Source organism: Caretta caretta, chromosome 5 (genome assembly GCF_965140235.1).
Source record: "Caretta caretta isolate rCarCar2 chromosome 5, rCarCar1.hap1, whole genome shotgun sequence".
In the NCBI taxonomy this organism is placed as follows: Eukaryota; Metazoa; Chordata; order Testudines; family Cheloniidae; genus Caretta; species Caretta caretta.
This window is the reverse complement of record NC_134210.1, coordinates 863,537-890,540: the sequence shown is the minus strand read 5'-3', so window position 1 is coordinate 890,540 and position 27,004 is coordinate 863,537. Positions and strand designations below refer to the sequence as shown.

The 27,004-nt window shown below is 55.0% G+C and overlaps 2 protein-coding genes across 3 annotated transcripts in view; both read left to right on the top strand.

Moving 5' to 3' along the window:
- Nucleotides 1-15,399, top strand: part of LOC142072083 (avidin-like) — a 23,724-nt gene extending 8,325 nt beyond the window's left edge. The window contains exon 4 of one of the 2 annotated variants that reach the window (XM_075128298.1): nucleotides 15,134-15,399. In XM_075128298.1, coding sequence (XP_074984399.1) covers nucleotides 15,134-15,203 — 70 coding nt within the window. In that variant the 3' untranslated portion in view covers nucleotides 15,204-15,399. Of the gene's footprint in view, nucleotides 1-19; nucleotides 910-15,133 lie in introns of those variants that run through there. The other variant, XM_075128297.1, reaches the window with a different exon arrangement.
- On the top strand, nucleotides 4,464-27,004 carry LOC142072084 (non-lysosomal glucosylceramidase-like). The gene is made up of 3 exons (XM_075128299.1): nucleotides 4,464-4,538; nucleotides 25,292-25,483; nucleotides 25,567-27,004. The coding sequence occupies exons 2-3, from the start codon at nucleotides 25,349-25,351 to the stop codon at nucleotides 25,801-25,803; spliced, it is 372 nt and encodes a 123-aa protein (XP_074984400.1). The 5' UTR covers nucleotides 4,464-4,538; nucleotides 25,292-25,348; the 3' UTR covers nucleotides 25,804-27,004.

Genomic DNA, 27,004 nt, shown 5'->3' with positions numbered 1-27,004 from the left:
GCTCTGTGCTTCCCCGCAGGGTCGGTACAAACGTTTTCACTCGGATCAAGGTGCAGAATGTGGGTGAATCATTGAGGAACGACCTGTGACCAGTGATCCCAGCAGCACCGTGACCACACTCTGCAGCCCCAGGGCTCCTGGCCCCCCATCCGGGACTGTCCTGGGCTCTCTCGAGAGCGTGTCGCCCGGCCTCAGGGCTGTTTGCTGGGCTGCAGAATCACCCGTCTCTGTCTCCAACTCCCCCTCGCTCTCCGGTGACCCCCCCAGACTCGCTGTCCCACCCCCCCATGCTGCAGTTTAGTTCCTTTCCCAGTAAAGCTCTCGCGCGGGAGGCAAATGAGTCTCTGGTGTTTTTACCGCTCTTGGCCCTTGGGGTGAAGCTGTTGCTGAGCCGTGACTCCCACCTGCCCCTCCCTGGATTCCCCGGGAGGTGCCGGATTCTCTCCCGTTAGCCAGGCCCTTCCTGGGACACCCCTTGGCAGGTTCATCCCCCTGGGTCGCTCCTTTGCTCCCTGGACACTCAATAACAGATTTAAAAGTAGCCATCCTTCAACAAAAAAACTTCAGAAACACACTTCAAAGAGAAACTGCAGAGCTACAATTCATCTGCAAACTTACAACCATTAATTTGGGCTTGACCAGGGACTGGGAGTGGCTGGCTCACTACAAAAGCAACTTTCCCTCTCTTGGTATTGACACCTCCTCATCAGCTATTGGGAGTGGACCACATCCCCCCTGACTGAACTGGCCTTGTCAGCCCTGGTTCTCCCCTTGTAAGGTATCTCCCTTCTCTTCATGTGCCAGTATAACTTTGCCTGTATCTGTAATTTTCACTCCATGCATCTGAAGAAGTGGGTTTTTTACCCATGAAAGCTTCTGCCCAAATAAATCGGGTTAGTCTTTAAAGTGCCACTTACTCCTCGTTGTTTTTGTGGATACAGACTGACACGGTGAGCCCCCGATACTCCTTTGCTCACTGCCCATCGCTCTGTCCAGAGGCACCCGCTATCAGCCTGGACTCAGCTCAGCCTGGTGCTCTGGTCTGGGAGTCCCTGGGTGTCCCTGTTACCCCAACTCCCAACCACTTTGCTACTGAAATATCCAAGTCTGAGGCAGAAACTGAGGGACCGTCTAGACCTGCCTGAGCAGCCAGGTCTGAAAGGGGTCAGGCTGCATCACGCCCGGAAGACTGGGGCACGGGGATTTCTGAACCCGGTCATAACCCACCCACCTGCAGAGACCGCCCTGCGCTCGGAGCGCCGCAGCATCCTGGCTGAACGTCCAGCTCAGAGGCCCTTTGGGCACGGGGCAAGAGGCTGCAGAGCGAGTGCGATTCCCTGTCTCTGCACAACCTCGCTCCCCAGGCTGGCCAGGAGCTGTGCTCCATTTTCCGTCCCCAGGGCCCATGCTGTCCACAGCACTGCCAGCCCCCAGCCTTTGGGCTCATGAGTCAAACTCCAAAATCATGATTGACTTAAAAATCCTGGGGTTTTTAAATAGAACGCTGTGTTGTTAAAACTGCCCTCCAGTTATTGAGCCATTGGGGTTAGCTGCCAGCAGCAGTCCACACTGTGGGATCATCCCAGTTCAAAATTCAACCTTAAATGCACACACACAATTGCAGGTTGCAAACAAAACCTTCCAAACGTGACCAGAGTGCAAAGCAATGCAGCAATGCTTGCCTGAGTCTGCAGGGAGCCTGACACAACAGCTCTGAGCGGTGTAGACAGCTCATGTGTCTCAGTGCGGCGTTAACTCAGGCGGCCAATGATGAGGATGATGATGATGTAAATGTCAACATTATGAACTATTTCCCTGCATGACAGGAAAGGGAGGACCAGAGTGTGAAGAGTGACGCACTCCCTTCTGGAAACTTGTCTACATGGGAAAGTTAAGGTGCTCTGAGCTAAGCTGTGAATTGAAAGAGCTCGAGTTTCTACGGCTGTAAGGCCCCGCGCAGACACTCCTTTTTGGGCAGGCTCGCCTTTTCTCAGTTCTGTTTATTGTTTTGAAAGAGGTTTAAGAATAACTGAAAACAGTCGCTCTTAGTCCAGAATCCGAGTGTCCACACGGGGAGTTTTACCGCTATAACAGGCACATCGAGTTGCAGTGGGGGAGGTTTAGATTGGATATTAGGAAAAACTTTTTCACTAAGAGGGTGGTGAAACACTGGAATGCGTTACCTAGGGAGGTGGTAGAATCTCCTTCCTTAGAGGTTTTTAAGGTCAGGCTTGACAAAGCCCTGGCTGGGATGATTTAACTGGGAATTGGTCCTGCTTCGAGCAGGGGGTTGGACTAGATGACCTTCTGGGGTCCCTTCCAACCCTGATATTCTATGATTCTATGATTCTATGATCGGTTTCACGATAGTGGGGTAATTACATGGGTCAAATGTTTCTGTGTGGACAAGCGTAGTTTGACTCGTAATAACTTGGGTTTCCTGTCATAGTGCCCCCGGGTGCCTGGAGGCGGCCTTGCAAGCAGTCCTCAACCCCTGTGCCTCTGCAGCCCATCTGCCTCTCCTCGGGTCCTCCGTGGCTCAGCCCTCCGGCCAGTCACCTAAAGTCCAAGCCCTGTCCGGGGTGCCCAGACTCCCCAAATGACGCCAGCTTGAACAACCGTCCCAAATTACCTAAACAAAAGGCCCTTCTCGCCCTCCTGGGCTCTACCCACATTTCTTACTCTTACCAGTGCGCTGGCCCCCCAGGATTTTCCCACTGAGAGTCCAAATGCCCCGTCCATCACCCTGATCATCCACCCCGCCGGGCCTCCTCTTCGGCTCCCTGCTCCTGTAGGCCCTGGCTCAGGGTCCCTCACCGGAGCCTTCCCTGCTCCCTGTGGGCTCTGTGAGTCCCTGTTCCCTTTCCAGAACAGTGACCCCAGGACGGCCTCCCTGGATCGTCCCCTTCCCCAGGGCCCAGCACGGAGATCAGTTCTATCCCCAGGCCTTTCCCTATCTCCTCTCTCCTGGGTCTGCTCCCTTCAGCGGAGATCCCTCAGCTTCTTTCAAGGCCCAAGTGCCTAACAGGTCTAGCTCGGTCTGCTCTCTCCGGCCAGGAGGCCATTCATTAATCACCCCACAGGTACGGCCCATGACTCTGTTTCTTCCTCGTCTAGCAGGTGACAGGGTTTCGCCCCATCACAGACCCCCACCAGCATGAACCTCGCTGCAGGCCGCGTCTAGGGGGTGACTCCCAGCTCACATAGACTTCCCCGGGCTAGCACTCAGTGCGGTACAGCGCTGCCAGGAGCAGCGAAGCCGAGGTAGCCTAGGCAGCGGGAGTGGTGGCATGGGCCAGCCAACCCCGTACAAACCTGCCCGGACCCGTGCACGTACTCAGGGCGGCTAGCCTGGGCCATGGCTGTCCGTGCTACCCTGGCTACCCGGCTGTGTTTGGCACACTCGCTCGATGAGGCATGTGTACGCGCGTGGGGCTCACCCCCAGCTCACGGTGTAGACGTAGCCTCAGGGCATACCCACAGTGCGCCGGCAGGTTGTGACTGCCACTCCCGTAGCTGTGCCGGAGACGGCCGCAACCCCCGGGCCAGGAAGCTGCGGCCACAGGGCCAGCCGTGCTGCAGCCCCTGCTAAGAATTACCCATGGAAAGCCTAGGCCGAAGCGTGCCCTAGTGCGGCTGCACCGCCCTGTTACCCCAGCCCGCGAGAGAAAAGCTCGCTCAGGCATGACCACGTGAGCTGTGGTTACGCCAGGGACTGCAGTGCAGACGTACCCTCAGTTACTGAACAGCTCGTGCCGCCCTTGTGCACCAGGTCAGAGCCCCCGTTCCTGAGCCCCCTTGTTCAACGCGCAGCCCGCGGCAGTGAGCAGGGGAACACCAGCTCTTTCTGCTCTGGGGCACGTCCGGCTGCACCTGCAGGGAAAAGGGAGCCCACAGACCCGGGGAAGGGTTCTCGGAGGTCTGACACTCACTGCTTCCGAGAATCCCTGCCTGCTTCCAGGCTGCCCACGGGGATTGTTAATGGTGGGTGTTGTGGTGAAGCCTGCGGGCCCCGCTCCCACGCCTGGGTCCCACACACACCAAAAGGCAGCCTCTGAAGAACGCGCTCAGAGCCTCAGTACAAAGCCGAGATTCCTGGGCGTTAGGGGCCATTCTGACCATCCAGCCTGAGCTCCTGCACAGGCCAGGCCAGAGACCCCACCCAAAGTCTCCCAACCCCCCGACAGGGGCAGCTGGCCCCAAAAGGGGGGTCGGGCCCCTGTCTACCTGCAACGGGCTTCTTTCAGGAGAACCAGCCCGTCTCAGCCCAGCTGTGAACAATCAACTGGCTGCTGGCTGCTGGCTGCCTGGCTAACGAGCCCCTGGGCCCCGTACTAGGCTACGGAGCTCAGCTGGTCGAGAGGCTCCTAGAGAGAAGCTCCAGGAAGGGAGGTGGGGCAGGACCAGGCTGTGAGGAGCCGTGTGCTGTGGGAGGAGGGCTGCAGCTGGCAGGAAGGCCCCAGCTCCAGAAACAGGATCACGCGGAGGGGGAGCGTGCCTTGAGGGTGCAGCCGGGACCTGGCACTGCCGGACTCGTGGTAACTGATAAACTCAGAGGGCGTCAGCCTTCCTGCTTGGAAAGCTGGGTGAGGGGCTTTCTTGTGTCTCTGGGACCTTTCTGTCAATGAATTCAGAACCTCGGAATGGGAGTGGTGCTGTTTGATGCGAGGGTTGGATTTATTGATGACCTAACAGGGGAAATGAAGGCAGGGCCCAGCTGCGAGGAGGCTTGGGGATGGCAGGTGACACCTACACCCACTAGCCTGGGGCGGAGCTCTGAGACAGAGACCCCCAACTCAGTGATGGAGACGCCACCGTGTCCCCGGGGAAGCTGTTCCAATGGTTAAAGCCCCGTTGATAAAACTCTGGTCTGCTCGGGTGGAGATACAGAAAAGTGGCAGGATCTCCCGGAGAGCTGGAGGGCGGGAGTTCGGGGGAGACGAAAGGAGCTAAGTGGGTCGGGCCTGGCCTGGCCTTGCTACGAGGGAGGCTGTGTTTACACGCCAGCCAGCACAGCTGCAGCACCGTATTGTAAACGCTTCCTACGCTGGCGGAAGGAGGTGTCCCGTCAGTGCAGTGAATCCACCCCTGGAAGCCGCTGGAAGCTCGCCAGCGTAGACGTGGCCTGAGTCGCTCAGGGCCGTGAAAACTCTCACGCGCTGAGCACTGTAATGATCTCGCCCTAACCCCGGTGTAGCTGGAGCTGGGCTGACAGAGGAATTCTCCCAAGCCCACACCTACGCCGGGGCTTCGGGCAGCCCCATTCCAGTGCTCAGGGCGTGACAGTCTGCATGGCCGTGAGTGACTCAGGCCACGTCTTCACCGTGCAGCCGCTCTCAGGTTCGGGCCACGTCGCTCGTGCAGCTGCTCTCCTGGTGGCGGAATAAAACCACCTCCCCCGAGGGGCAGTAGCTGTGCTGGGGGGTGGGGGGCTCTCCCACCAACACAGCGCTGGGCACACGGCCACTTACGCCTTCTCAACTTAAGTTGCTCACGGGAGTGTTTTTTTAACACCCCTGAGCGACATAAGCTTTGCTGGCCTCAGTGGCCGTGTAGACGTGGCCTTAGATAGGTCCATCTGACTTTAAAGCGTAGGCCTGGCAAGAGAGCAGACACGTCTGCAGTCATGTCCCGCCTTGCAGACAGTCTCCGCATGCCCAGGTGTGATTTACCAACTCTCTCTCCCTGGCGCTGGGGGTGGCGCGGGTGCCCCAGACTCTGTCACTTCCCAGCACGCCGTTATTGTGCAGTCTGGGGGTTCCCCTGCCTCATGTTACCTCCTGACCCGCTGCTCACGATCCTCTGCTTCAGCCCCTGCTAACTTACCCTAACGATTGCCCCATGAGCCACTGCAGTGTCGCCCGGCCACACATCCCTTTTCCCTTTCACAGCAAAGCAGCTGATTGATTCTGAGAAATCACACAGCAGTAAGGAAACAAACAAGAGAGGAAGCTGCCCATCCCACCCTGCAAATTGCTCACAGTATAAATAACATCCCAGCTAGGTGTAGCCAGCTACTGAGGCTGGTATCAGCTGTGGGGCCCAGAGCCATAAACAAGGGCTTATCTGTGAGCCCCAGAGGCAGCTGGCTGGAGGAAGCAGAACATCTGACACCTGCAGCCAGCTTGGAATACCAGAGGTGATAAGCAAAATCAGCTTCTCCCACAGTTGCCAACTTTCACACGGTAAATAGGGGAAGCTGCCAGCGGCCGTCCACACTGTGTGATCATCCCACTTCAAAGTTCAACCTTAAACGCACACACAGAATTGCAGGTTGCAAACAAAACCTTCCAAACGTGAACAGAGTGCAAAGCAATGTGGCCAGTCACCTAAAGTCCAAGCCCTGTCCAGGGTGCCCAGACTCCCCAAATGAACGCCAGCTTGAACAACCGTCCCAAAGTACCTAAACAAAAGGCCCTTCGCGCCCTCTGGGGCTCTACTCACATTTCTTACTCTTACCAGTGTGCTGGACCCCCAGGATTTTCCCACTGAGAATCCAAATGCCCCATCCATCACCCTGATCATAGAATCATAGAATACCAGGGTGGGAAGGGACCTCAGGAGGTCATCTAGTCCAACCCCCTGCTCAAAGCAGGACCAATCCCCAATTAAATCATCCCAGCCAGGGCTTTGTCAAGCCTGACCTTAAAAACCTCTAAGGATGGAGATTCCACCACCTCCTGAGGTAACGCATTCCAGTGCTTCACCACCCTCCTAGTGAAAAAGTTTTTCCTAATATCCAACCTAAACCTCCCCCACTGCAACTTGAGACCATTACTCCTTGTCCTGTCATCTGCTACCACTGAGAATAGTCTAGAACCATCCTCTTTGGAACCCCCTTTCAGGGAGTTGAAAACAGCTATCAAATCCCCCCTCATTCTTCTCTTCCGCAGACTAAACAATCCAAGTTCCCTCAGCCTCTCCTCATAAGTCATGTGTTCCAGACCCCGAATCATTTTTGTTGCCCTCTGCTGGACGTTTTCCAATTTTTCCACATCCTTCTTGTAGTGTGGGGCCCAAAACTGGACACAGTACTCCAGATGAGGCCTCACTAATGTCGAATAGAGGGGGACGATCACGTCCCTCGATCTGCTGGCAATGCCCCTACGTATACATCCCAAAATGCCATTGGCCTTCTTGGCAACAAGGGCACACTGTTGACTCCTATCCAGCTTCTCGTCCACTGTAACCCCTAGGTCCTTTTCTGCAGAACTGCTGCCGAGCCATTCGGTCCCTAGTCTGTAGCGGTGCATGGGATTCTTTCGTCCTAAGTGCAGGACTCTGCACTTGTCTTTGTTGAACCTCATCAGATTTCTTTTGGCCCAATCCTCTAATTTGTCTAGGGCCCTCTGTATCCTATCCCTACCCTCCAGCGTATCTACCTCTCCTCCCAGTTTAGGGTCATCTGCAAACTTGCTGAGGGTGCAATCCACACCATCCTCCAGATCATTAATGAAGATATTGAACAAAACCGGCCCCAGAACTGACCCTTGGGGCACTCCACTTTATACCGGCTGCCAACTAGACATGGAGCCATTGATCACTACCCGTTGAGCCCGACAATCTAGCCAGCTTTCTACCCACCTTATAGTCCATTCATCCAGCCCATACTTCTTTAACTTGCTGGCAAGAATACTGTGGGAGACCGTGTCAAAAGCTTTGCTAAAGTCAAGGAACAACACGTCCACTGCTTTCCCCTCATCCACAGAGCCAGTTATCTCGTCATAGAAGGCAATTAGATTAGTCAGGCATGACTTGCCCTTGGTGAATCCATGCTGACTGTTCCTGATCACTTTCCTCTCCTCTAAGTGCTTCAGAACTGATTCCTTGAGGACCTGCTCCATGATTTTTCCAGGGACTGAGGTGAGGCTGACTGGCCTGTAGTTCCCAGGATCCTCCTTCTTCCCTTTTTTAAAGATGGGCACTACATTAGTCTTTTTCCAGTCATCCGGGACTTCCCCCGATCGCCACGAGTTTTCAGAGATAATGGCCAATGGCTCTGTAATCACATCCGCCAACTCCTTGAGGACTCTCATATGCAGTGCATCTGGCCGCATGGACTTGTGCTCGTCCAGCTTTTCTAAATAGTCCCGAACCACTTCTTTCTCCACAGAGGGCTGGTCGCCTCCTCCCCATGCTGTGCTGCCCAGGGCAGTAGTCTGGGAGCTGACCTTGTTCGTGAAGACACAGGCAAAAAAGCATTGAGTACATTAGCTTTTTCCACATCCTCTGTCTCTAGGTTGTCTCCCTCATTCAGTAAGGGGCCCACACTTTCCTTGACTTTCTTCTTGTTGCTAACATATCTGAAGAAACCCTTCTTGTTACTCTTAACATCTCTTGCTAGCTGCAACTCCAGGTGTGATTTGGCCTTCCTGATTTCACTCCTGCATCCCTGAGCAATATTTTTATACTCATCTGTTAGCTGTCGGCCAAGGATGTTTGGTGAGGTGCCAGCTATGCCCGTTTATACCATCCGTGACTTTAACCGCTAGGACGCACTGTCCCTTCACGGCGGGCAGCCCGGGCTAGGCTGACGGGTGCCCCAAGGTCCTAACCACCCGTGACTTTAACTGCTAGAGCTCAGAGCTCCTTCGCAGCGGGCAGCCAGGATTGACTGACAGGTGCCCCAAGAGTTTGCCCCGTGGAGGCGGCACAACTCAACGCTAGGCTCTTAGTACTCTCACCTAATGGCCAGGCTTTAGAGCCAAAACGGCTGAGGTTCTTTAATTGTGTTGGCTGCTTTACAGTAAACCAGAGAAAACAAGTCAGGCTTATGCACAAATGGTTACCAAAATTTATTAAGCTAGATTCTAATCATGTGGTTACAAAATTGCTAGTGCCTACTTATTTAAATGTAGAGATGTTACACACACAAACAAGTTACAAAACTGAAGCCACAATCCCAAAGAAAGAAAACAAAGTATAGAGCTCTATTTCAAAATATGTGTACACTAAAGATAGGAGATCAGGTGTGGGTGCTTCTTACCCTCCTTGCGTCTCTCGATTCCAGCGGTGCCAAGCCAGGATCGGTCACTCAATTCCGCGGAAAGACGAATAAGGGACAAGGCTTAGGGACCCTCTTAGCTGCAGAAGCCTTGGGAGGCTGTCACTTATCTGACCAGCAGATAGATAGTGAAAAGCACTCAAAAATCATGGTGCTGTAGGTCCCCTACTTATACCTCTGTACTCCTTTATTCTCTTTCTCCTTTCTTATGCCAAATTGAGGCTGGTCTGTCGGGGTGACGCCAGCTTTCGCAAGAGTAGTTTACACCTGCAAGGGAGAGAAACAATAAGTTTCGACTACTGGACATTTCTTTTATCAGGGTAAATATTTTCCCACCTAGGATGTTGGGGTGTGAGCATCACGCTATTTAGTAGGGGCTAAGAGCCATGTCTGTCACAGGGCCTCTGCCTGCTGTGAGCTTAATCGTTGTATCTGCTCCCCGAGGCACATTGTAGCAGCACACCTGTGCTTTTCACAGCTTCAAAGGCTGTGCTGGAATATATGTTAAGTGCCCTGTTCCGGCTTCCTCCTGTGTTTCCAGCAATGCTGGTCTGAGGGGGTAGGGGGGCTGGCTGTCTGGCTACATCATCCCTGGTCATTTGTCCAATCTTCCACTTCTTGTAAGCTTCTTGTAAGCAAATTGGAGGATTGGGCCAAAAGAAATCTGATGAAGTTCAATAAGGATAAGTGCAGGGTCCTGCACTTAGGACGGAAGAACCCAATGCACAGCTACAGACTAGGGACCGAATGGCTAGGCAGCAGTTCTGCGGAAAAGGACCTAGGGGTGACAGTGGACGAGAAGCTGGATATGAGTCAGCAGTGTGCCCTTGTTGCCAAGAAGGCCAATGGCATTTTGGGATGTATAAGTAGGGGCATAGCGAGCAGATCGAGGGACGTGATCGTTCCCCTCTATTCGACATTAGTGAGGCCTCATCTGGAGTACTGTGTCCAGTTTTGGGCCCCACACTTCAAGAAGGATGTGGATAAATTGGAGAGAGTCCAGCGAAGGGCAACAAAAATGATTAGGGGTCTGGAACACATGAGTTATGAGGAGAGGCTGAGGAAGCTGGGATTGTTTAGCCTGCAGAAGAGAAGAATGAGGGGGGATTTGATAGCTGCTTTCAACTACCTGAAAGGGGGTTCCAAAGAGGATGGCTCTAGACTGTTCTCAATGGTATCAGATGACAGAACGAGGAGTAATGGTCTCAAGCTGCAGTGGGGGAGGTTTAGATTGGATATTAGGAAAAACTTTTTCACTAAGAGGGTGGTGAAACACTGGAATGCGTTACCTAGGGAGGTGGTAGAATCTCCTTCCTTAGAGGTTTTTAAGGTCAGGCTTGACAAAGCCCTGGCTGGGATGATTTAACTGGGAATTGGTCCTGCTTCGAGCAGGGGGTTGGACTAGATGACCTTCTGGGGTCCCTTCCAACCCTTATATTCTATGATTCTATGATTCTATGATTCTTTTTTGTGTTCAAGATCAGCAAGGATTTCACTGTTAAGCCAAGCTGGTCGCCTGCCATATTTACTATTCTTTCTACACATCGGGATGGTTTGTCCCTGTAACCTCAATAAGGATTCTTTAAAATACAGCCAGCTCTCCTGGACTCCTTTCCCCCTCATGTTATTCTCCCAGGGGATCTTGCCCATCACTTCCCGGAGGGAGTCAAAGTCTGCTTTTCTGAAGTCCAGGGTCCGTATTCTGCTGCTCTCCTTTCTTCCTTGTGTAAGGGGACTGTTGCCTCCTTACTAACATTCAGTTAATAATAATAACATTATTCCATCACTGCTACAAGCCTGATCCAAGAACTTTGCCATTACTGTATGTCATTGATTCCATTGAACCCATTCTAGCTCTCATCTCTATTTCTTTCCTTTTATGAATAAACCTTTAGATTTTAGATTCGAAAGGATTGGCAACAGTGTGATTTGTGGGTAAGATCTGATTTGTATATTGACCTGGGTCTGGGGCTTGGTCCTTTGGGATCAAGGGAACCTTTTTTCTTTTACTGGGGTATTGGTTTTCATAACTATTCGTCCCCATAACGAGTGGCACTGGTGGGGATACTGGGAAACGATAGTGTCTAAGGGAATTGCTTGTGTGACTTGTGGTTAGCCAATGGGGTAAAATCAGAGTCCTCTCTGTTTGGCTGGTTTGGTTTGTCTTGGTGTGCAGAGGACCCCCAGCCTTGGGCTGTGACTGCCCTGCTCTAAGCAATTTGTCCTGAATAGGCACTCTCAGTTGGGTCCCGCCAGAACCAGCATCGTAGGGACTCTCCGTTCTCCCAAACCAGACGTCCCTGGCAAGGAGATTGTGGGCTAGTCTACACTACAGTTAGGTCAACCTCTCCGTACGCTCAGGGCTGTGAACAGTGTCACACCCACTGCGATATACAGTAGTTAAGCCTAGACGCTGCTAGACGGACGACCTTACTGTTAGACCCTGTAATAGAGTTCTCCCTATGGGATGGGGAGCAAGCAGATACCGGACAAAGTGTTGGTATATAATACTCTAAATGTTCTTTACTGATTTCAAAACAAATTTTACTCACTCCGCATTCACACCCCAAACTTACTATACCAGAGTCCAAAGGTCAGAATGGTCCCGAGGGCCAGTCGAGGTTCCTTCCGTCAGGATAAGATCATAAGATGCAGGGAAGAGCCAGCGAAAACCACATCTATATCCACACGGGACTCTGGATGAATAAACGACTCCGATTTGCAAAAATCATAGGCATGCATTTATAGTCCATTTTGTCGCATCCTTGGTTCTTTGCTTTTGTTTACTAGGCCTTCTACCCACACAATTCCGAAGAGACAATCCTGAGGGGGGCCACCATGATCCAAGGCATTCCATTTCCTCCAATTCTTATACAATTTTATATCCGTCCAGCTCGTGGTGTTTCCTTTTCTGATGATTTTCCATATCTGTCTCAGAGCATAAGATTGTTAGAACTATTTGTGCAAAAACAGTCCTTGACCTTAAGTCCTTGCTTCGGTTGCTAACTTGCAACACAAGTATTCATGTCAAGCATGAGTTGTGACGATGTGACGCAGCAGAGAGGGGGGAGTGTTGACCTGGGAATGTGCCCTGGGGATTGGAGACCTGAGAGCCTGTCACCTGAGCCGGGAGGGGGAGGGGAATGTGGACGGAGGCTGCAGGAGAGAGCCTGCTGGGGGGTTTAGTTTCAGTTTGGGGCTGGGTGGAGGAACGCAGGGAACACCAGGGCTGGGGTCTAAGCTCCCTGCTCCCCAGAAGGACTTGACTGAGGGGTCCTCGTTGTACCCACAGCTCTGTTTGTTCCTGTTGTCCAATAAACCTTCCATTTTACTGGCTGGCTGAGAGTCTCAGTGAATCCCAGGAAGAGGGGTGCAGGGCCCGGACTCCCCCACACTCCGTGACACGTGTCATTCATACCAGGCCGCAATGACCTATAACATATTACATGGATCTAGGAATCACAGTGTAGATTCATATAGATATATAGACCAGCATCACTACTGCCTCTCGGAGAGGCGGATTCCCCACCGCGATGGGAGAACCCCGTCCATCGCTGTAGTCAGTGTCACACTGCAGCTCCGTGGCTCTCACATTGCTCGTGCAGACACGGCCTCAAATGTTCCGCTCTCTTGAAGCAGGGACCCCGGTCACCTGGGCGCCTGTCCACGGAGCTCCAGTGGCAGCCCAAAGGGATGTCCGTGTGTTTAACCTTCAACTCTGTAGCGCTCCTCGACCTTTACACAGCCCCCAGCGTGGGTGTCCTGGAGAGGGGTGTTTGGAGCAGGGCAGGGCAGAGCCCTGATATGTTATTCACCATGTTATTAAATTATTAGGGGGCTGGGGCACATGACTTACGAGGAGAGGCTGAGGGAACTGGGATTATTTAGTCTGCAGAAGAGAAGAGTGAGGGGGGATTTGATAGCTGCTTTCAACTACCTGAAGGGGGGTGTCACGGAGTCCCTGGGCGATGCTCTGGAACTGCTCCCCATGAAGCCAGTCAGGACTCTGGGGCAGTCGCCTTTCTGGGAGCAGCCTGTCTTCAGGACACACAGCTCACACAGCTTCCACCTTCCTGGGTCTGACCTGGGAGCATTCAGCATCCTCTGCCCCACCGTGCGCTTCCCACAGCGAGTCCGCCCAGGCGGAGTCCTGGGGCAGCCAGAGGGTCCTGCCCCCCAACTTCGCAGTCAGACGTGATTCTCAGCCAGCCAGTAAAACAGAGGTTTATTAGACGACAGGAACATGGTCTAACACAGAGCTTGTAGGTGCAGAGAACAGGACCCCTCAGCTGGGTCCATTTTGGGGGGCAGTGAGCCAGACAACCACGTCTGCCCTTCACTCCATGTCCCAGCCAGCCCCAAACTGAAATTCCCTCCAGCCCCTCCTCCTCTGGGCTTTGTCCCTTTCCCAGGCCAGGAGGTCACCGGATTCCTTTGTTCTCCAACCCTTTAGCTCTCACCTTGCAGGGGGGAAGGGCCCAGGCCATCAGTTGCCAGGAAACAGGGTGTCGGCCATTCTCTGTGTCCAGACCCCTGCACACACCTGCCCTCTAGGGCTCTGCAATGATCATACACCCTTACCCCACCCCTAGAGACTTAAGAACTGCCTAGGGGAAACTGAGGCACCCCCACACTATTCAGAGGAAACATTAAGAACAGTCCCACTTCGTCACAGGAGGAGACTCAGGTGATGGGGTGGGGACCAGTCCCGTGGCCGGAGGAGACAGGCAATGGCCTGCAGTGGGGAGCAGCACGTCTTCCCCAGACGCTCCTGCACTGACCACTGTGAGCCTGACTCTGGCAGGGAGGAGGAGAGAACTCGGTGACAGGACCATCAGAAAAGCCCCAGAAGTCCTAAGCATCTGCAGATGGCCATCAGGTCCCCCCTCACTCTTCTGTTCTCAAGAATAACCATGCACAGTATTTCTACCCTTTCCTCAGGTTGCATTTTCTAAACCATTGATCGTTTTTCTTGCTCTCCTCTGGCCCCTCTCCAATTTCTCCACATCTTTCCTAAAGCGCAGCACCCAGACCTGGCCCAGGCCTCCAGCTGAGGCCTCCCCAGCGTGAGGAGAGGACAATCACCTCCCCTCTCGTACATATAACGCTCCTGTTAACACAGCCCTCGATTCGATCAGCCTTTTCCCCAGCTGCATCACGCTGTGGGCTCATGTTCAGTTTGTGATCCACGACACCCCACAGCTGGTTTCAGCAGTGCTCCCTCCTAGCTAGATGATCCCCACTTTGTAGCTGTGCATAGGATTTTTCGCTCCTGGCTGAAGTACTTTGCACTTGTCTTCTTTGAATTTCATCCAGGTGAACTCAGACCAATTGTCCAATTTCTCAAGGTCACTCTGGATTTTAATCCTGCCCCCAAGTGCTGCCAGCCCCTCCCAGCCTGGTGTCACCCCCACATTGTATAAGCCCCCTCGCCATGCCATTGTCCAAGTCCTACATGAAAACACTGAGTAGCAGCGGCCCCAGGACTGACCCCTGGGGAGGGGGCCCAGGCCTCTGGTGCTACTTCGTGCCCCTCCCTGCGGCAAGGGAGCTCCTGCCTGGTGACCTGTTTGTGCCCAGCCCTCCTCAGAGCACAGGCTGGCACCCAGTGTGTCAGCAGCCAGGCGGGAGGCTACTGGGGGGCTGGGGGCACCTCCCGGGGGCACCAAGGGGAGATTTGAGCGAGTGGCTGCTGAAGGGCCCCTGCCCTCAATGGCCCTGCTGAGCACCATGGGGATGTGCAGCCTGCGGAGCCCCTGCCCCCCCCACCCCGGGTGCTGCTGGGTGGCTCTGAGGCCCTGCCAGTGCGGGGTGCCCACAGCCAGGCTGCCTCCCTGGGCTGGGCGGCTGGGTGCCCCCCTGAGGTAACGCCCATATTAATTGTCTGCCAGCCCCTGCATGGAGCTGCTGGGGGCCCCGTGAGATGGAGCCTGGACGAGGGGCGTTCCCCAGACAGCGGTGCTCAGCACCCAGACTAGGTGCCCTGGGGATGGGGTGTCCCTCTTTGGGCTTCTCTCCTCAGGCTCATGCACCTTCTGCCCCTGCCTCTTTCTCCCCTCTAGTGTATGGGGCAGCCCCGAGTGCAGGCCCATGCTGGGCCAGTAACCCAGGCTCTGTGCTTCCCCGCAGGGTCGGTACAAACGTTTTCACTCGGATCAAGGTGCAGAACGTGGGCGAATCCGTGAGGACTGAAGTGTGACCGGTGATCCTGTCCGGGATTGACCTGGGCTCTCTCGAGAGCGTCTCGCCCGGCCTCAGGGCTGTTTGCTGGGCTGCAGAATCACCCGTCTCTGTCTCCAACTCCCCCTCGCTCTCCGGTGACCCCCCCAGAATCGCTGTCCCCACCCCCCCATGCTGCAGTTTAGTTCCTTTCCCAGTAAAGCTCTCGCGCGGGAGGCAAATGAGTCTCTGGTGTTTTTACTGCTCTTGGCCCTTGGGGTGAAGCTGTTGCTGAGCCGTGACTCCCACCTGCCCCTCCCTGGATTCCCCGGGAGGTGCCGGATTCTCTCCCGTTAGCCGGGCCCTTCCTGGGACACCCCTTGGCAGGTTCATCCCCCTGGGTCGCTCCTTTGCTCCCTGCCCGTGGCTCTGGTGGCTCTAGCCAGGGTCCGTGGGTGCAGCTGCCCCCACACATACCATGCCCAGATGTGCACAACCGCACCTGCACCTGACCTGGCCGAGACAGAGCACAGCCAGCACCCGGATCCCACTTCATCTGCCATCGCCCGGCTCCTCTCAGTGCCAGGGACCGACAGGAGCCTTGAGCCAGCAGGGAGGCATGAGGATTTCGGGGGGGCGTGGGACAAGGCAGCCTGTTCACATCCTGCCTGGCAGGGGGCGGCCCAGTCCGTGATCACAGTCAGGCACTGCTGGGTAAAGGAGCCTGGTTACAAGAGGAAGGGAAAGGAGAGGAGAGGGGCTTCTACTGTCTTCTGGGAGTACCTGTCTCAGGGGGAGGACACTGCTCAGTGTCCTTATTACCTGTCTAATGAGCTGGGCTGAGCCAGTTCTAAAATAGTGAATGATGCAGAGTGAGGGTGCTGTAGAGGTAACAGCTGTAAGTAGGGTGTGAGTGAACCATCCCCTGACATCCAGTGGGGAGCTGGGCGGAAAGACTCCCGGAGCAGACTGCGTTTGCATAGACACACCCACTCAGCCTCGGTGTGGGGCAGACAGAGCTGCTTTGCCCCATGATCCCTTTTGGCTGGGGTTGGGTTACAGATCCCTCCAGGGCTGAGTGCAGGGGCAAGGAAATGTGGTTATGCTCATTGTACGAGTAAAGGACAGCCAAACTGCACCCTACATGCACTGATTGCGGGAGTCACCCTCAGCCGTAACTCACTTGCTAAGCAGTGGGGAGGGAGGCCAAAGCCAAGTCATGCAAGTGGGTGAGTGTTTGTTCTTGAGTGGGTGGGTGTTGTTTCTAGTGTTTAAAGATAGGGCTGGCTAGTCTCAAGGGAGCGATCCTGGTCCTGTTTAATGATTCTTAGATCTAGTATCAGTGGTAAAAAGAAAAGGAGTACTTGTGGCACCTTAGAGACTAACCAATTTATTTGAGCGTGAGCTACAGCTCACTTCATCGGATGCATACCGTGGAAACTGCAGCAGACTTTATATATACACAGAGAATATGAAACAATACCTCCTCCCACCCCACTGTCCTGCTGGTAATAGCTTATCTAAAGTGATCAACAGGTGGGCCATTTCCAGCACAAATCCAGGTTTTCTCACCCTCCACCCCCCCACACAAATTCACTCTCCTGCTGGTGCTAGCCCATCCAAAGTGACAACTCTTTACATAATCAAGTCGGGCTATTTCCTGCATAGATCCAGGTTTTCTCACATCCCCCCCACCCCCATACACACACAAACTCACTCTCCTGCTGGTAATAGCTCATCTAAACTGACCACTCTCCAAGTTTAAATCCAAGTTAAACCAGAACATCTGGGGGAGGGGGGGGGGTAGGAAAAAACAAGAGGAAACAGGCTACCTTGCATAATGACTTAGCCACTCCCAGTCTCTATTTAAGCCTAAATTAATAGTATCCAATTTGCAAATGAATTCCAATTCAGCAGTTTCTCGCTGGAGTCTGGATTTGAAGTTTTTTTGTTTTAAGATAGCGACCTTCATGTCTGTGATTGCGTGACCAGAGAGATTGAAGTGTTCTCCGACTGGTTTATGAATGTTATAATTCTTGACATCTGATTTGTGTCCATTTATTCTTTTACGTAGAGACTGTCCAGTTTGACCAATGTACATGGCAGAGGGGCATTGCTGGCACATGATGGCATATATCACATTGGTGGATGTGCAGGTGAACGAGCCTCTGATAGTGTGGCTGATGTTATTAGGCCCTGTGATGGTGTCCCCTGAATAGATATGTGGGCACAATTGGCAACGGGCTTTGTTGCAAGGATAAGTTCCTGGGTTAGTGGTTCTGTTGTGTGGTATGTGGTTGTTGGTGAGTATTTGCTTCAGGTTGCGGGGCTGTCTGTAGGCAAGGACTGGCCTGTCTCCCAAGACTTGTGAGAGTGTTGGGTCATCCTTTAGGATAGGTTGTAGATCCTTAATAATGCGTTGGAGGGGTTTTAGTTGGGGGCTGAAGGTGACCGCTAGTGGTGTTCTGTTATTTTCTTTGTTAGGCCTGTCCTGTAGTAGGTAACTTCCGGGAACTCTTCTGGCTCTATCAATCTGTTTCTTTACTTCTGCAGGTGGGTATTGTAGTTGTAAGAAAGCTTGACAGAGATCTTGTAGGTGTTTGTCTCTGTCTGAGGGGTTGGAGCAAATGCGGTTGTATCGCAGAGCTTGGCTGTAGACGATGGATCGTGTCGTGTGGTCAGGGTGAAAGCTGGAGGCATGCAGGTAGGAATAGCGGTCAGTAGGTTTCCGGTATAGGGTGGTGTTTATGTGACCATTGTTTATGAGCACTGTAGTGTCCAGGAAGTGGATCTCTTGTGTGGACTGGACCAGGCTGAGGTTGGTGGTGGGATGAGTTTGTGTGTGTATGGGGGTGGGGGGGATGTGAGAAAACCTGGATCTATGCAGGAAATAGCCCGACTTGATTATGTAAAGAGTTGTCACTTTGGATGGGCTAGCACCAGCAGGAGAGTGAATTTGTGTGGGGGGGTGGAGGGTGAGAAAACCTGGATTTGTGCTGGAAATGGCCCACCTGTTGATCACTTTAGATAAGCTATTACCAGCAGGACAGTGGGGTGGGAGGAGGTATTGTTTCATATTCTCTGTGTGTATATAAAGTCTGCTGCAGTTTCCACGGTATACATCTGATGAAGTGGGCTGTAGCTCACGAAAGCTCATGCTCAAATAAATTGGTTAGTCTCTAAGGTGCCACAAGTCCTCCTTTTCTGACAGCCGATGATGCTTTAATCTAGCAGACAAAGGTGTCTGGAATCTGAAACCAGACGTATCCAAATTAGAAATGAAGTGGAACTTTTTACCGGTGCAGGTGATTAGCCAATGGGACAACTGAGCTGGGCACATGGTGGATCCTCCATGACTTGGAATCTTTACGTCAAGACGGAGTCTGTTTCCAAAAGCTCCCTCTGGGTTGACCAGCCATGGCAGGCTGGACACTGGGATACCTGGGGGAGGTCCCCAGGGCTGGGTTACCTGGGAGGCCAGGTTGCGGCTGATCACAGGGAGGACAATGGCGTGATCAAATGACCGGGAGGAAGATATCAGCTGCACTTTGTATGGCCTGCTGAGGGTTGGGGAGGCCAGAGGCTGAGGGGTAGAACCAGGGCCTGAAGGAGATGGTGAGGAGGTGGAGATGGTGATGGTGAGGAGGAAGCCAGCAGACTTTGGAGATGGCCTCGGCATGTGGGGCCTGGGAGGCGGAGTCCAAGTGTCCCCCAGCCTGCAGGCCTCTCCCCTTCCTGGCCCTGACCCGGCTCATGGAGCCGCCCCTGAAAATGGAGTCATTGCACTGCTCCGCCGTCTGGGCCGGTGCCTGGGAAAGTGCGTCATCGGGGAGAGATGGGCTCTTTGTATGCCTGTGGCCCGGGAGTCGTGTCATCGCCACAGAGCGCACCCCCTCCCTCCACCCTGGGCTCTGGGCTCGGTGTCTCTGGGGGACACCGAGCACGTGGCACCGTCTCTCCCTCTGTCTCCTCTCCGGCTCCCTCGCAGACTCAACAACCGTCTTCGTGGGCCAGTGCTTCGTGGATGATAAAGGGAAGGAAACTCTGAAGACCATGTGGCTGCTGCGTGAGGAGGTTGGATCCCCTGGAGATGGCTGGAGAGCGACCAGGTGGGTGAGGGGCACAGACTGCCCAGGAGCGAAGGTGCAGCCTGCAGAGCTGGGACTGCAGGGCCTGGCCCCGTCTCTGCTCGGCGCTGTGCCAAGGGCTGGGATCCCGAGCCCGGCTCTGGGGCTGTGCGGGATGAGATGGCCAAGGGCAGGGCAGGGCTCTCAGCCCAAAATCACAAATCCATCCCCTGTACCTGGCTGGAGGAGAAGGAGGTGGTGTGAACGTGAATGAAGGTTTATTCCCCAAATGTGCTGAGTTCCCTGGGCCCTGTCACACCCCAGGGCTGTGTGTGATCCCCTGGCGGGTCAGGCCGGGGCAGGGCCATGTCCTCCCATCGCTCTTCTTCAAGAACTTGCTAATGGGTGAGCAACCCAGCGGGAGTGTGGGCATCCTGTGAGGGGGGAGCATCCCCAGGGGAGCTTGGTGCTCCTGCCTCTCCTTGTATTGGGCAGCCCCCAGTGCAGGCCCATGCTAGGCCAGTAACACCAGCTCTGTGCTTCCCTGCAGGGTCGGCACAAACGTTTTCACCCGGAAACGAAATGTAGAGCGGGGGAAAATCCTTCAGCAGCACTCTCCACCCTGCGATGCTCCAACTCCAACCCCAACAGCACAGTGAACACGCTCTCCAGCTCCGCGGTTCCTGTGCCCACCCGGTCTTGAATTGTTCTGGCCTCTCTCGAGCGTCTCGCCCAGCAGAGTCGCCCGTCTCTGTCTCCATCTCCCCCCCAGAATCGCTGCCTCGCCCCCAACACTGCAGTTTAGTTCATTTCTCAGCAATACTCTAGCGCGGGAGGCAAATGAGTCTCTTGTGTTTTTATCTCTCTTGGCTTTTTCAGTCGTGACGCCCACCTGCCCCTCTCTGACTTCCCTGGATGGTTCCGAAATCTCTCCCATTAGCTGGGGCCTTTCTGGGACACTCCTGGCAGCTTTATTGCCCTGGGTTCACTCCTTTCCTCACTCTCCATCAGTCTATGGTAGAGATTGCACCAACCTTACTGAAGTCCCAAGGAAATGGTGCTCCCCTTCTAAATGGCCTTTACGTTCGCTCAGGACTATCCACTCTCAGTGCTCCCAGCTCAAAGGTTCATTTCTCTTAGAAAGTTTCAGCCCTTCGTGAGTTCTGGACTCTAGGTACCAAATAAACTTTGTTCCAACGGAAAAATATTGTGCCATTCTGTGTTATTATTATTTGAAAATAGTTCTTAGTTCACCATCTGCAGCAGGCTACTTAAAACTGCATAGTGACCTGGGACAAGGAGAGTGATGGGGAACTACTTAATGTAGAGGGGTCATACGGCATCGGTGGAGCATGCTGGGTTGCGAATATATTTCCCCATCTCTCTCTTTCTCAGCAGTTCAATCCCCCCTCTCAACTGCCCATCATGCTGACTGAAATGGTCTCGTCGTTTCCTTGTACTCTCCTGTTGGTTTGTCTGTATCATAGAATCATAGAAATGTAGAAATGAAAGGGACCTTGATAGGTCATCTAGTCCAATTCCTGCACTGAGGCAGGACTAAGTATTATCGAGACCATCCCTGACAGGTGTCTGTCTGAACTGTTCTAAAAACCTCCAATGACAGAAATTCCACAGCTTCCCAAGGTAACTTGTTCCAGTGCTTAACCACCACAGAAGGGCGGTCACCCATCAAGGTGGCCATCTGCAGGTAGGTCATCCCCGGGGTCTTCTGCACACCCTGGACACTTTTCCTGTATACCTCGGGGGTCAATTCAAACTTGCGCAGCAGGGCTTGTTTGAACAGTTCATAGTCCCCAGGTTCCACCCCATCCATCTGGCTGAACATCCCTATGGCCTTGGGACACAGTAAGGGGGTGAGATGCTGGAGCCTGTCTGTAGGGTCAACCTGGTGCGCATTGCAGGCCTTCTCAAAAGCAGTGAGGAAGGTGTCTACATCATCCCCTTCCTTAAACTGAGACACCACTTTGATATCGGAGTTCCCTGCGGGCTTAGCCACCCTTGGCCCATCCCCACTCACCCCAGCAGGGATCTCTCTGCCTCTCAGCTCTGCTGTCGCCAGTTCATGCCGTCTCTGCTCTTCCTCATGCTTTCACTCTCTCTCACGGTCCTGCCGTTACTTCTCACAGTCCTCCAGCTCTGTGATTGCAGAGCCATTGGCCATTATCTTTGAAAACTCGTGGCGAACGGGGGAAGTCCCGGATGACTGGGAAAAGGCTAATGTAGTGCCCATCTTTAAAAAAGGGAAGAAGGAGGATCCTGGGAACTACAGGCCAGTCAGCCTCACCTCAGTTCCCGGAAAAATCATGGAACAGGTCCTCAAGGAATCAATCCTGAAGCACTTACACGAGAGGAAAGTGATCAGGAACAGTCAGCATGGATTCACCAAGGGAAGGTCATGCCTGACTAATCTAATTGCCTTCTATGATGAGATTACTGGTTCTGTGGATGAAGGGAAAGCAGTAGATGTATTGTTTCTTGACTTTAGCAAAGCTTTTGACACGGTCTCCCACAGTATTCTTGTCAGCAAGTTAAAGAAGTATGGGCTGGATGAATGCACTATAAGGTGGGTAGAAAGTTGGCTAGATTGTCGGGCTCAACGAGTAGTGATCAATGGCTCCATGTCTAGTTGGCAGCCGGTATCAAGTGGAGTGCCCCAGGGGCTGGTCCTGGGGCCGGTTTTGTTCAATATCTTCATAAATGATCTGGAGGATGGTGTGGATTGCACTCTCAGCAAATTTGCGGATGATACTAAACTAGGAGGAGAGGTAGATATGGTGGCAGGTAGGGATAGGATACAGAGGGCCCTAGACAAATTGGAGGATTGGGCCAAAAGAAATCTGAGGAGGTTCAACAAGGATAAGTGCAGGGTCCTGCACTTAGGACGGAAGAATTTTTACCTAGGCTCAGGGAGGGATCCCTTGGGGATCAGGCCCCTGTAACACTTACTGGTCTCTTCTTTGCCCTGCAGTTTTAGTCCCCTCCCCTCCCAACCTGGTCCTGGAAGAGGCCGGCAACTTCCAGCTCCCATGGGCTGGCCGAGACGCCCCCTCACCGTCCTTGGTGCGGTGCGGCTTTCATTCGGGCGCGGAGGCGGGCGCTGGGCTGGGCGGGACCCCACGTGGGGTGGGGAGCAGGACAGCGCTGGGCCGGCGGGAGCGGGGTCACCGTGCTGCTGGGAGCTTCTCCCGCCGGGGCTGGAGCGTCTTCACTAGCCCGCTGCAAGTGCACCGTGACCTGGGTGGGACATCAGGTCACCCTGCCCCAGCGCCACGTGTCACCAGCAGACCCGGCCTCGGGTGCTACATAAAGGCCAGGTCCTCCCCTGGACCTGTGTGCAACCAACCCAGTGAGAGTGGGGGGCCGAGGGGAGCACCTGGTACCAGGCTCAGATGCTGCCCTAAGAACATCTCTAAAATGGGACTCTGGCCCTGGCGGAATTGGACACCCTGCACAACCCCTCCCTGAGCCTAGGTACCCTCGGTATAAAGTCCTCAGACGATACCCAGCTGGGAGGGTTTGCAAGTGCTTTGGAGGACAGGATTAAAATTCAAAATGATCTGGACAAACTGGAGAAACGGTCTGAAGTAAATAGGATGATATTCAATAAGGACAAATGCAAAGTACTCCATTGAGAAAGGAACACTCAGTTGCACACACACAGAATGGGAAATAAGTGTCTAGGAAGGAGTATTGCGGAAAGGGATCTGGGGGTCATAGTGGACCACAAGCTAAATATGAGTCAACAGTGTAACGCTGTTGCAAGAAAAGCAAACCTCATTCTGGGACGTCTTAGCAGGAGTGTTGTAAGCAAGACACGAGAAGTTATTCTTCTGCTTTACTCTGTGCTGATTAGGTCTCAACTGGAGTCTTGTGTCCAGTTCTGGGCGCCACATTTCAGGAAAGATGTGGACAAATTGGAGAGAATCCAGAGAAGAGCAACAGAAATGATTAAATGTGTAGAAAACATGACCCATGAGGGAAGATTGAAAAACTTGGGTTTGTTTAGTTTGGAGAAGAGAAGACTGAGAGGGGACATGATAACAGTTTTCAAGCACATAAAAGGCTGTTATAAGGAGAAGGGAGAGAAATTGTTCTCCTTAACCTCTGAGGACAGGACAAGAAGCAATGGGCTTAAATTGCAGCAAGGGCGGTTTAGGTTGGACTTTAGGAAAAACTGCCTCACTGTCAGGGTGGTTCAGCACTGGAATAAATTGCCCAGGGAGGTGGTGGGATCTCCATTGTCGGAGATTTCGAAGAGCAGTTTAGACAAACACCTGTCAGGGATGGTCTAGATCAGTGGTCACCCACCGGTCGATCCTCGAGGATCTCCCAGTCGATCGCGATCTTCGGCGGCCCAGCGGGGTTGCTGCTGAGACCGGCTCCCTGCCTGCCCCAGCCCCACACCACTCCCAGAAGTGGCCAGCGCGGCCCCAGGGCAGGGCGGGACGGCAGGGGTCTCCCTCCGTGCACTGCTCCTGCAGCTCCCATTGGCCGGGAATGGGGAGCTGCGGCCAATGGGAGCTGCGGGGGCTTTGCTTGCAGAGAGGGGCCGCGTGCGAAGCCACATGCTGCCCGCCCCCCGCAGGGCTGCATTGGCCCCTTCTGGGAGTGGTGTGGGGCTGGGGTAGGCAGGGAGCTGGCCCTAGCAGCAGCCACGCTATGCTGCCGACCGGGAGCCACCGGAAGTAAGTGCTGCCCGGCGGGAGGCCACATTCCAACCCCCAGCCCTGAGCCCCCTTCCGGAGCTAGTACCCCAAACCTCCTCCTGCACCCCAAGCTCCATCCCTGACCCTCCCCAGAGCCAGCACCCCAAACCCTCTCCTGCACCCCAAGCCCACCGCCTCCTGCACCCCAACACTGTTCCCCAGCCCTGACTCCCCTCCCAGAGCCTGAACCCCAAACCCCCTCCTGCACCCCAAGCCCCACCCCTGACTCCCCTGCCAGAGCCAGCACCCTGTATCCCCTCCTGCACTCCAACACTCTGCCCCAGCCCAGTGAAAGTGGGGTGGGGGAGAGCGAGCAATGGGGGGGGGGGGGAAGGAGGGGGGGCTTCGGGGAAGGGGCGGGCTCGGGGAAGGGGAAATCCTGGGTTGCACTTAAATTCAGAAAGTGACCTTGGGCGTGAAAAGGTTGGAGACCCCTGGTCTAGATAATACTTAGTCCTGCCATGAGTGCAGGGGCCTGGACTGGAGACTCCCCGAGGTCCCTGCCAGTCCTAGGACGCGCTGAGCTGCGCGTGCCCTGCTATGGCACACAAGGCTCCTGTGATGTGTTCACGGGGCAGCCACGGGCAGGAGCAGGGAGCTGCTTTTACCCCTGCGCGCAGCACTGGTGCAGCCGAGACTGGGAGCCGCAGGCACTCGTTTTAAAAAGGCCTTGAACAACTGGAGAGGGTGGGGGAAAAGCCACCCCGATGGTGTGAGGGCAGGGGGTGTGAGGGTGAGAGACTGAACGTGCGCTGTCTGGTCAGTTTACCAAAGAGAAAATGGAGCGGTGACTTGCCATGGTGCACAAGGTCAGCCTGGGGCACAATCCCGGGGACTGCTGGGCTCTGTAATCCAGGAGGGACAGGCAGGACAAGAAGCCAGAGAGTTTGAGGATTAAGGAGGGGGTGGCTGAGTGGGTAAGGCTGCCGGTCAGGGGTTGAGTCTCGCCCCTCCAGTTCAGCCAGCTGCAGAATGGGAACCTGACCCCTCAGGCTAGGGCACCCAGAGGCAGGCAGACGTGGGGCCGGCCACCTCGCTCCCCTGTTTGCCGCTGGCTCGGGAACGTTGGCGAGCCATTGGGGCAGACCTGCAGGGGCCGTGGTGGCTCGCCACCTCGCTGTCGTCACGTCCAGCCTGCCGCCTCTCCACAGGGCTCAGCCCCGGGCATCTGGGTGCTCGTCCATGGCCTGTGCTGTACAGAAGGCAGATGAGGTACTGGCCCTATCTGCCTATGCTGTCTCCGAGGCCCAGCCCCTGGGGCGGTGCAGGCCGGGCCCTGGGTTCAGGGTGCGGCCCTGTGTGGCCGAGAGGCCTGATGGCGTCTCTCTCCGCAGGTGTTCCCCAGGAGCCATATTGTCAGCGCGCTGAAGACCATCTTTGAGCTGAACGTCATGAGCTTTGCCAATGGGACGATGGGCGCCGTGAACGGCATGAGGCCCGATGGGAGCCTGGACACATCCAGCCTGCAGTCCAGCGAGGCCTGGGTTGGGGTTGTGTACGCTCTGGCAGCCACCATGATCCAGGAGGTGGGTGTGTGCACGGCGCCCCTTGGCACGAGCAGCCGGTGCCAGGTGACTCTGGGCCTGACTCTCTCCTCCCTCTGCTGCAGGGCCTGGTGCAGGAGGGCTTCCACACAGCGGAGGGCTGCTACCGGACCGTGTGGGAGCGGCTGGGCATGGCCTTCCAGACGCCGGAGGCCTATTGCCAAAGGAAGCTCTTCCGCTCTCTGGCCTACATGCGCCCCCTCAGCATCTGGAGCATGCAGCTGGCCCTGGAGAGCAGAGCCCGCCAGGCGCCTGCCCCCACGGAGCTGCACCCAGTGCCGGAGACCTCCCCCCAGCCGTGAGGGAAGGAACCGGGGAGCATGTGCTGGGCCCCTCTGCAGGCCAGGGACTGTGTGGAGGCCGCTTGCCCCTTTTTAAAACGTGATTTTAATTGCTGTATCTTCCCTCCTCTTTCCCTAGCCTGTCTCTCTCCCCAGTGCACACAGACGTGCCCCTGCCCCCTCAGAGCAGCAGGGCCCCATGCTTCATGCCCTAGCTGTGTCCCTCGTCCCCAGGGCCCTCCTAGCCACAAGAGAGACAGTTCCCCGGGCCCAGATGCCTGAGTGGGGAGAGCAGCCCCGAGAGAATGAGGAGGAAGGAGCATCCGGGGGGGGCAGTGCCCAGGATCCTTCCTCTCCCGCGTGGCTCCGGGGCTCTGCCATGCACAGGGCAAGTCCCCTCGGGAGGTGGGGAATCCCTATGGCCGGCAGGTCTCACTGCCTCCCTCAGTGCCTGTCCTGCCTGCGGCCCCACCCGGAACCGCCTGGCAGAGGGCGTGGAGGGAGGAGCACGTGGGCGTGGTGCGCACCCTGCCGGCACTTGGCTGGCACTGTCGGGGCGGGCGTGTGCCCCGGCTGCTGGGGTGCAGATTTCACCTGCCCTTGCTGGCTCAGCTGTCACCTTACACAGTGCATTTTGTCGCCATCTGTAATCGCTGCACCTGCGTGTGGGGCGTGGCAGAGCAGCATCCACTGCAGGGCACAGACCATCCGTGGGCGAGGGCCTGGTACCTGCTGAGCCCTCGCTGCAGGGAGAAGCCCCTGGGAAGCTTGGCAGCAGTTATGCTCCCCCTGGCCCCCCCCAGCTCCCCCCCTTTCAGCAGCACGGCCCATGGGAGAGGCGCAGGGAGAGTTGAAGACGTGGGCACTGCTGTGAGGGAGGGCACCATTGCCCTTCCCTGGCCCGAGGGGCTGCCCAGCTGGGCTGGGTCCCTTCAGGGTGCCTAGTCCAGGCAGGGGCCATTGGCAACCCGTGGCAAGAGCAGTTCCCCAGCATGATCCACCCCAGGCCTGGGGACCTCTGCCTGGCCTCCGACAATCCTCATCCCAAATGAACTCTTCTTGGACGGGCGGTGTCTGTCCCTGGCACTGCAGCACCCCCACCCCTGCATGGCCACTGCACACCATCACAGCTGGCACTGGACCATGGGGCTCAAGGGAGCTGTTTTTAAATGCTGAATAATTTTAATTTAAAATCATCATAATAAAATATCATCTGCCTGTG

Bases quoted from the DNA above. Each gene is read 5' to 3' on its own strand.
- LOC142072084 (XM_075128299.1), top strand. From the start codon at position 25,349: ATGAGCTTTGCCAATGGGACGATGGGCGCCGTGAACGGCATGAGGCCC. The intron at 25,484-25,566 runs GTGGGTGTGTGC...CCTCTGCTGCAG, and splicing joins CAGCCACCATGATCCAGGAG to GGCCTGGTGCAGGAGGGCTT.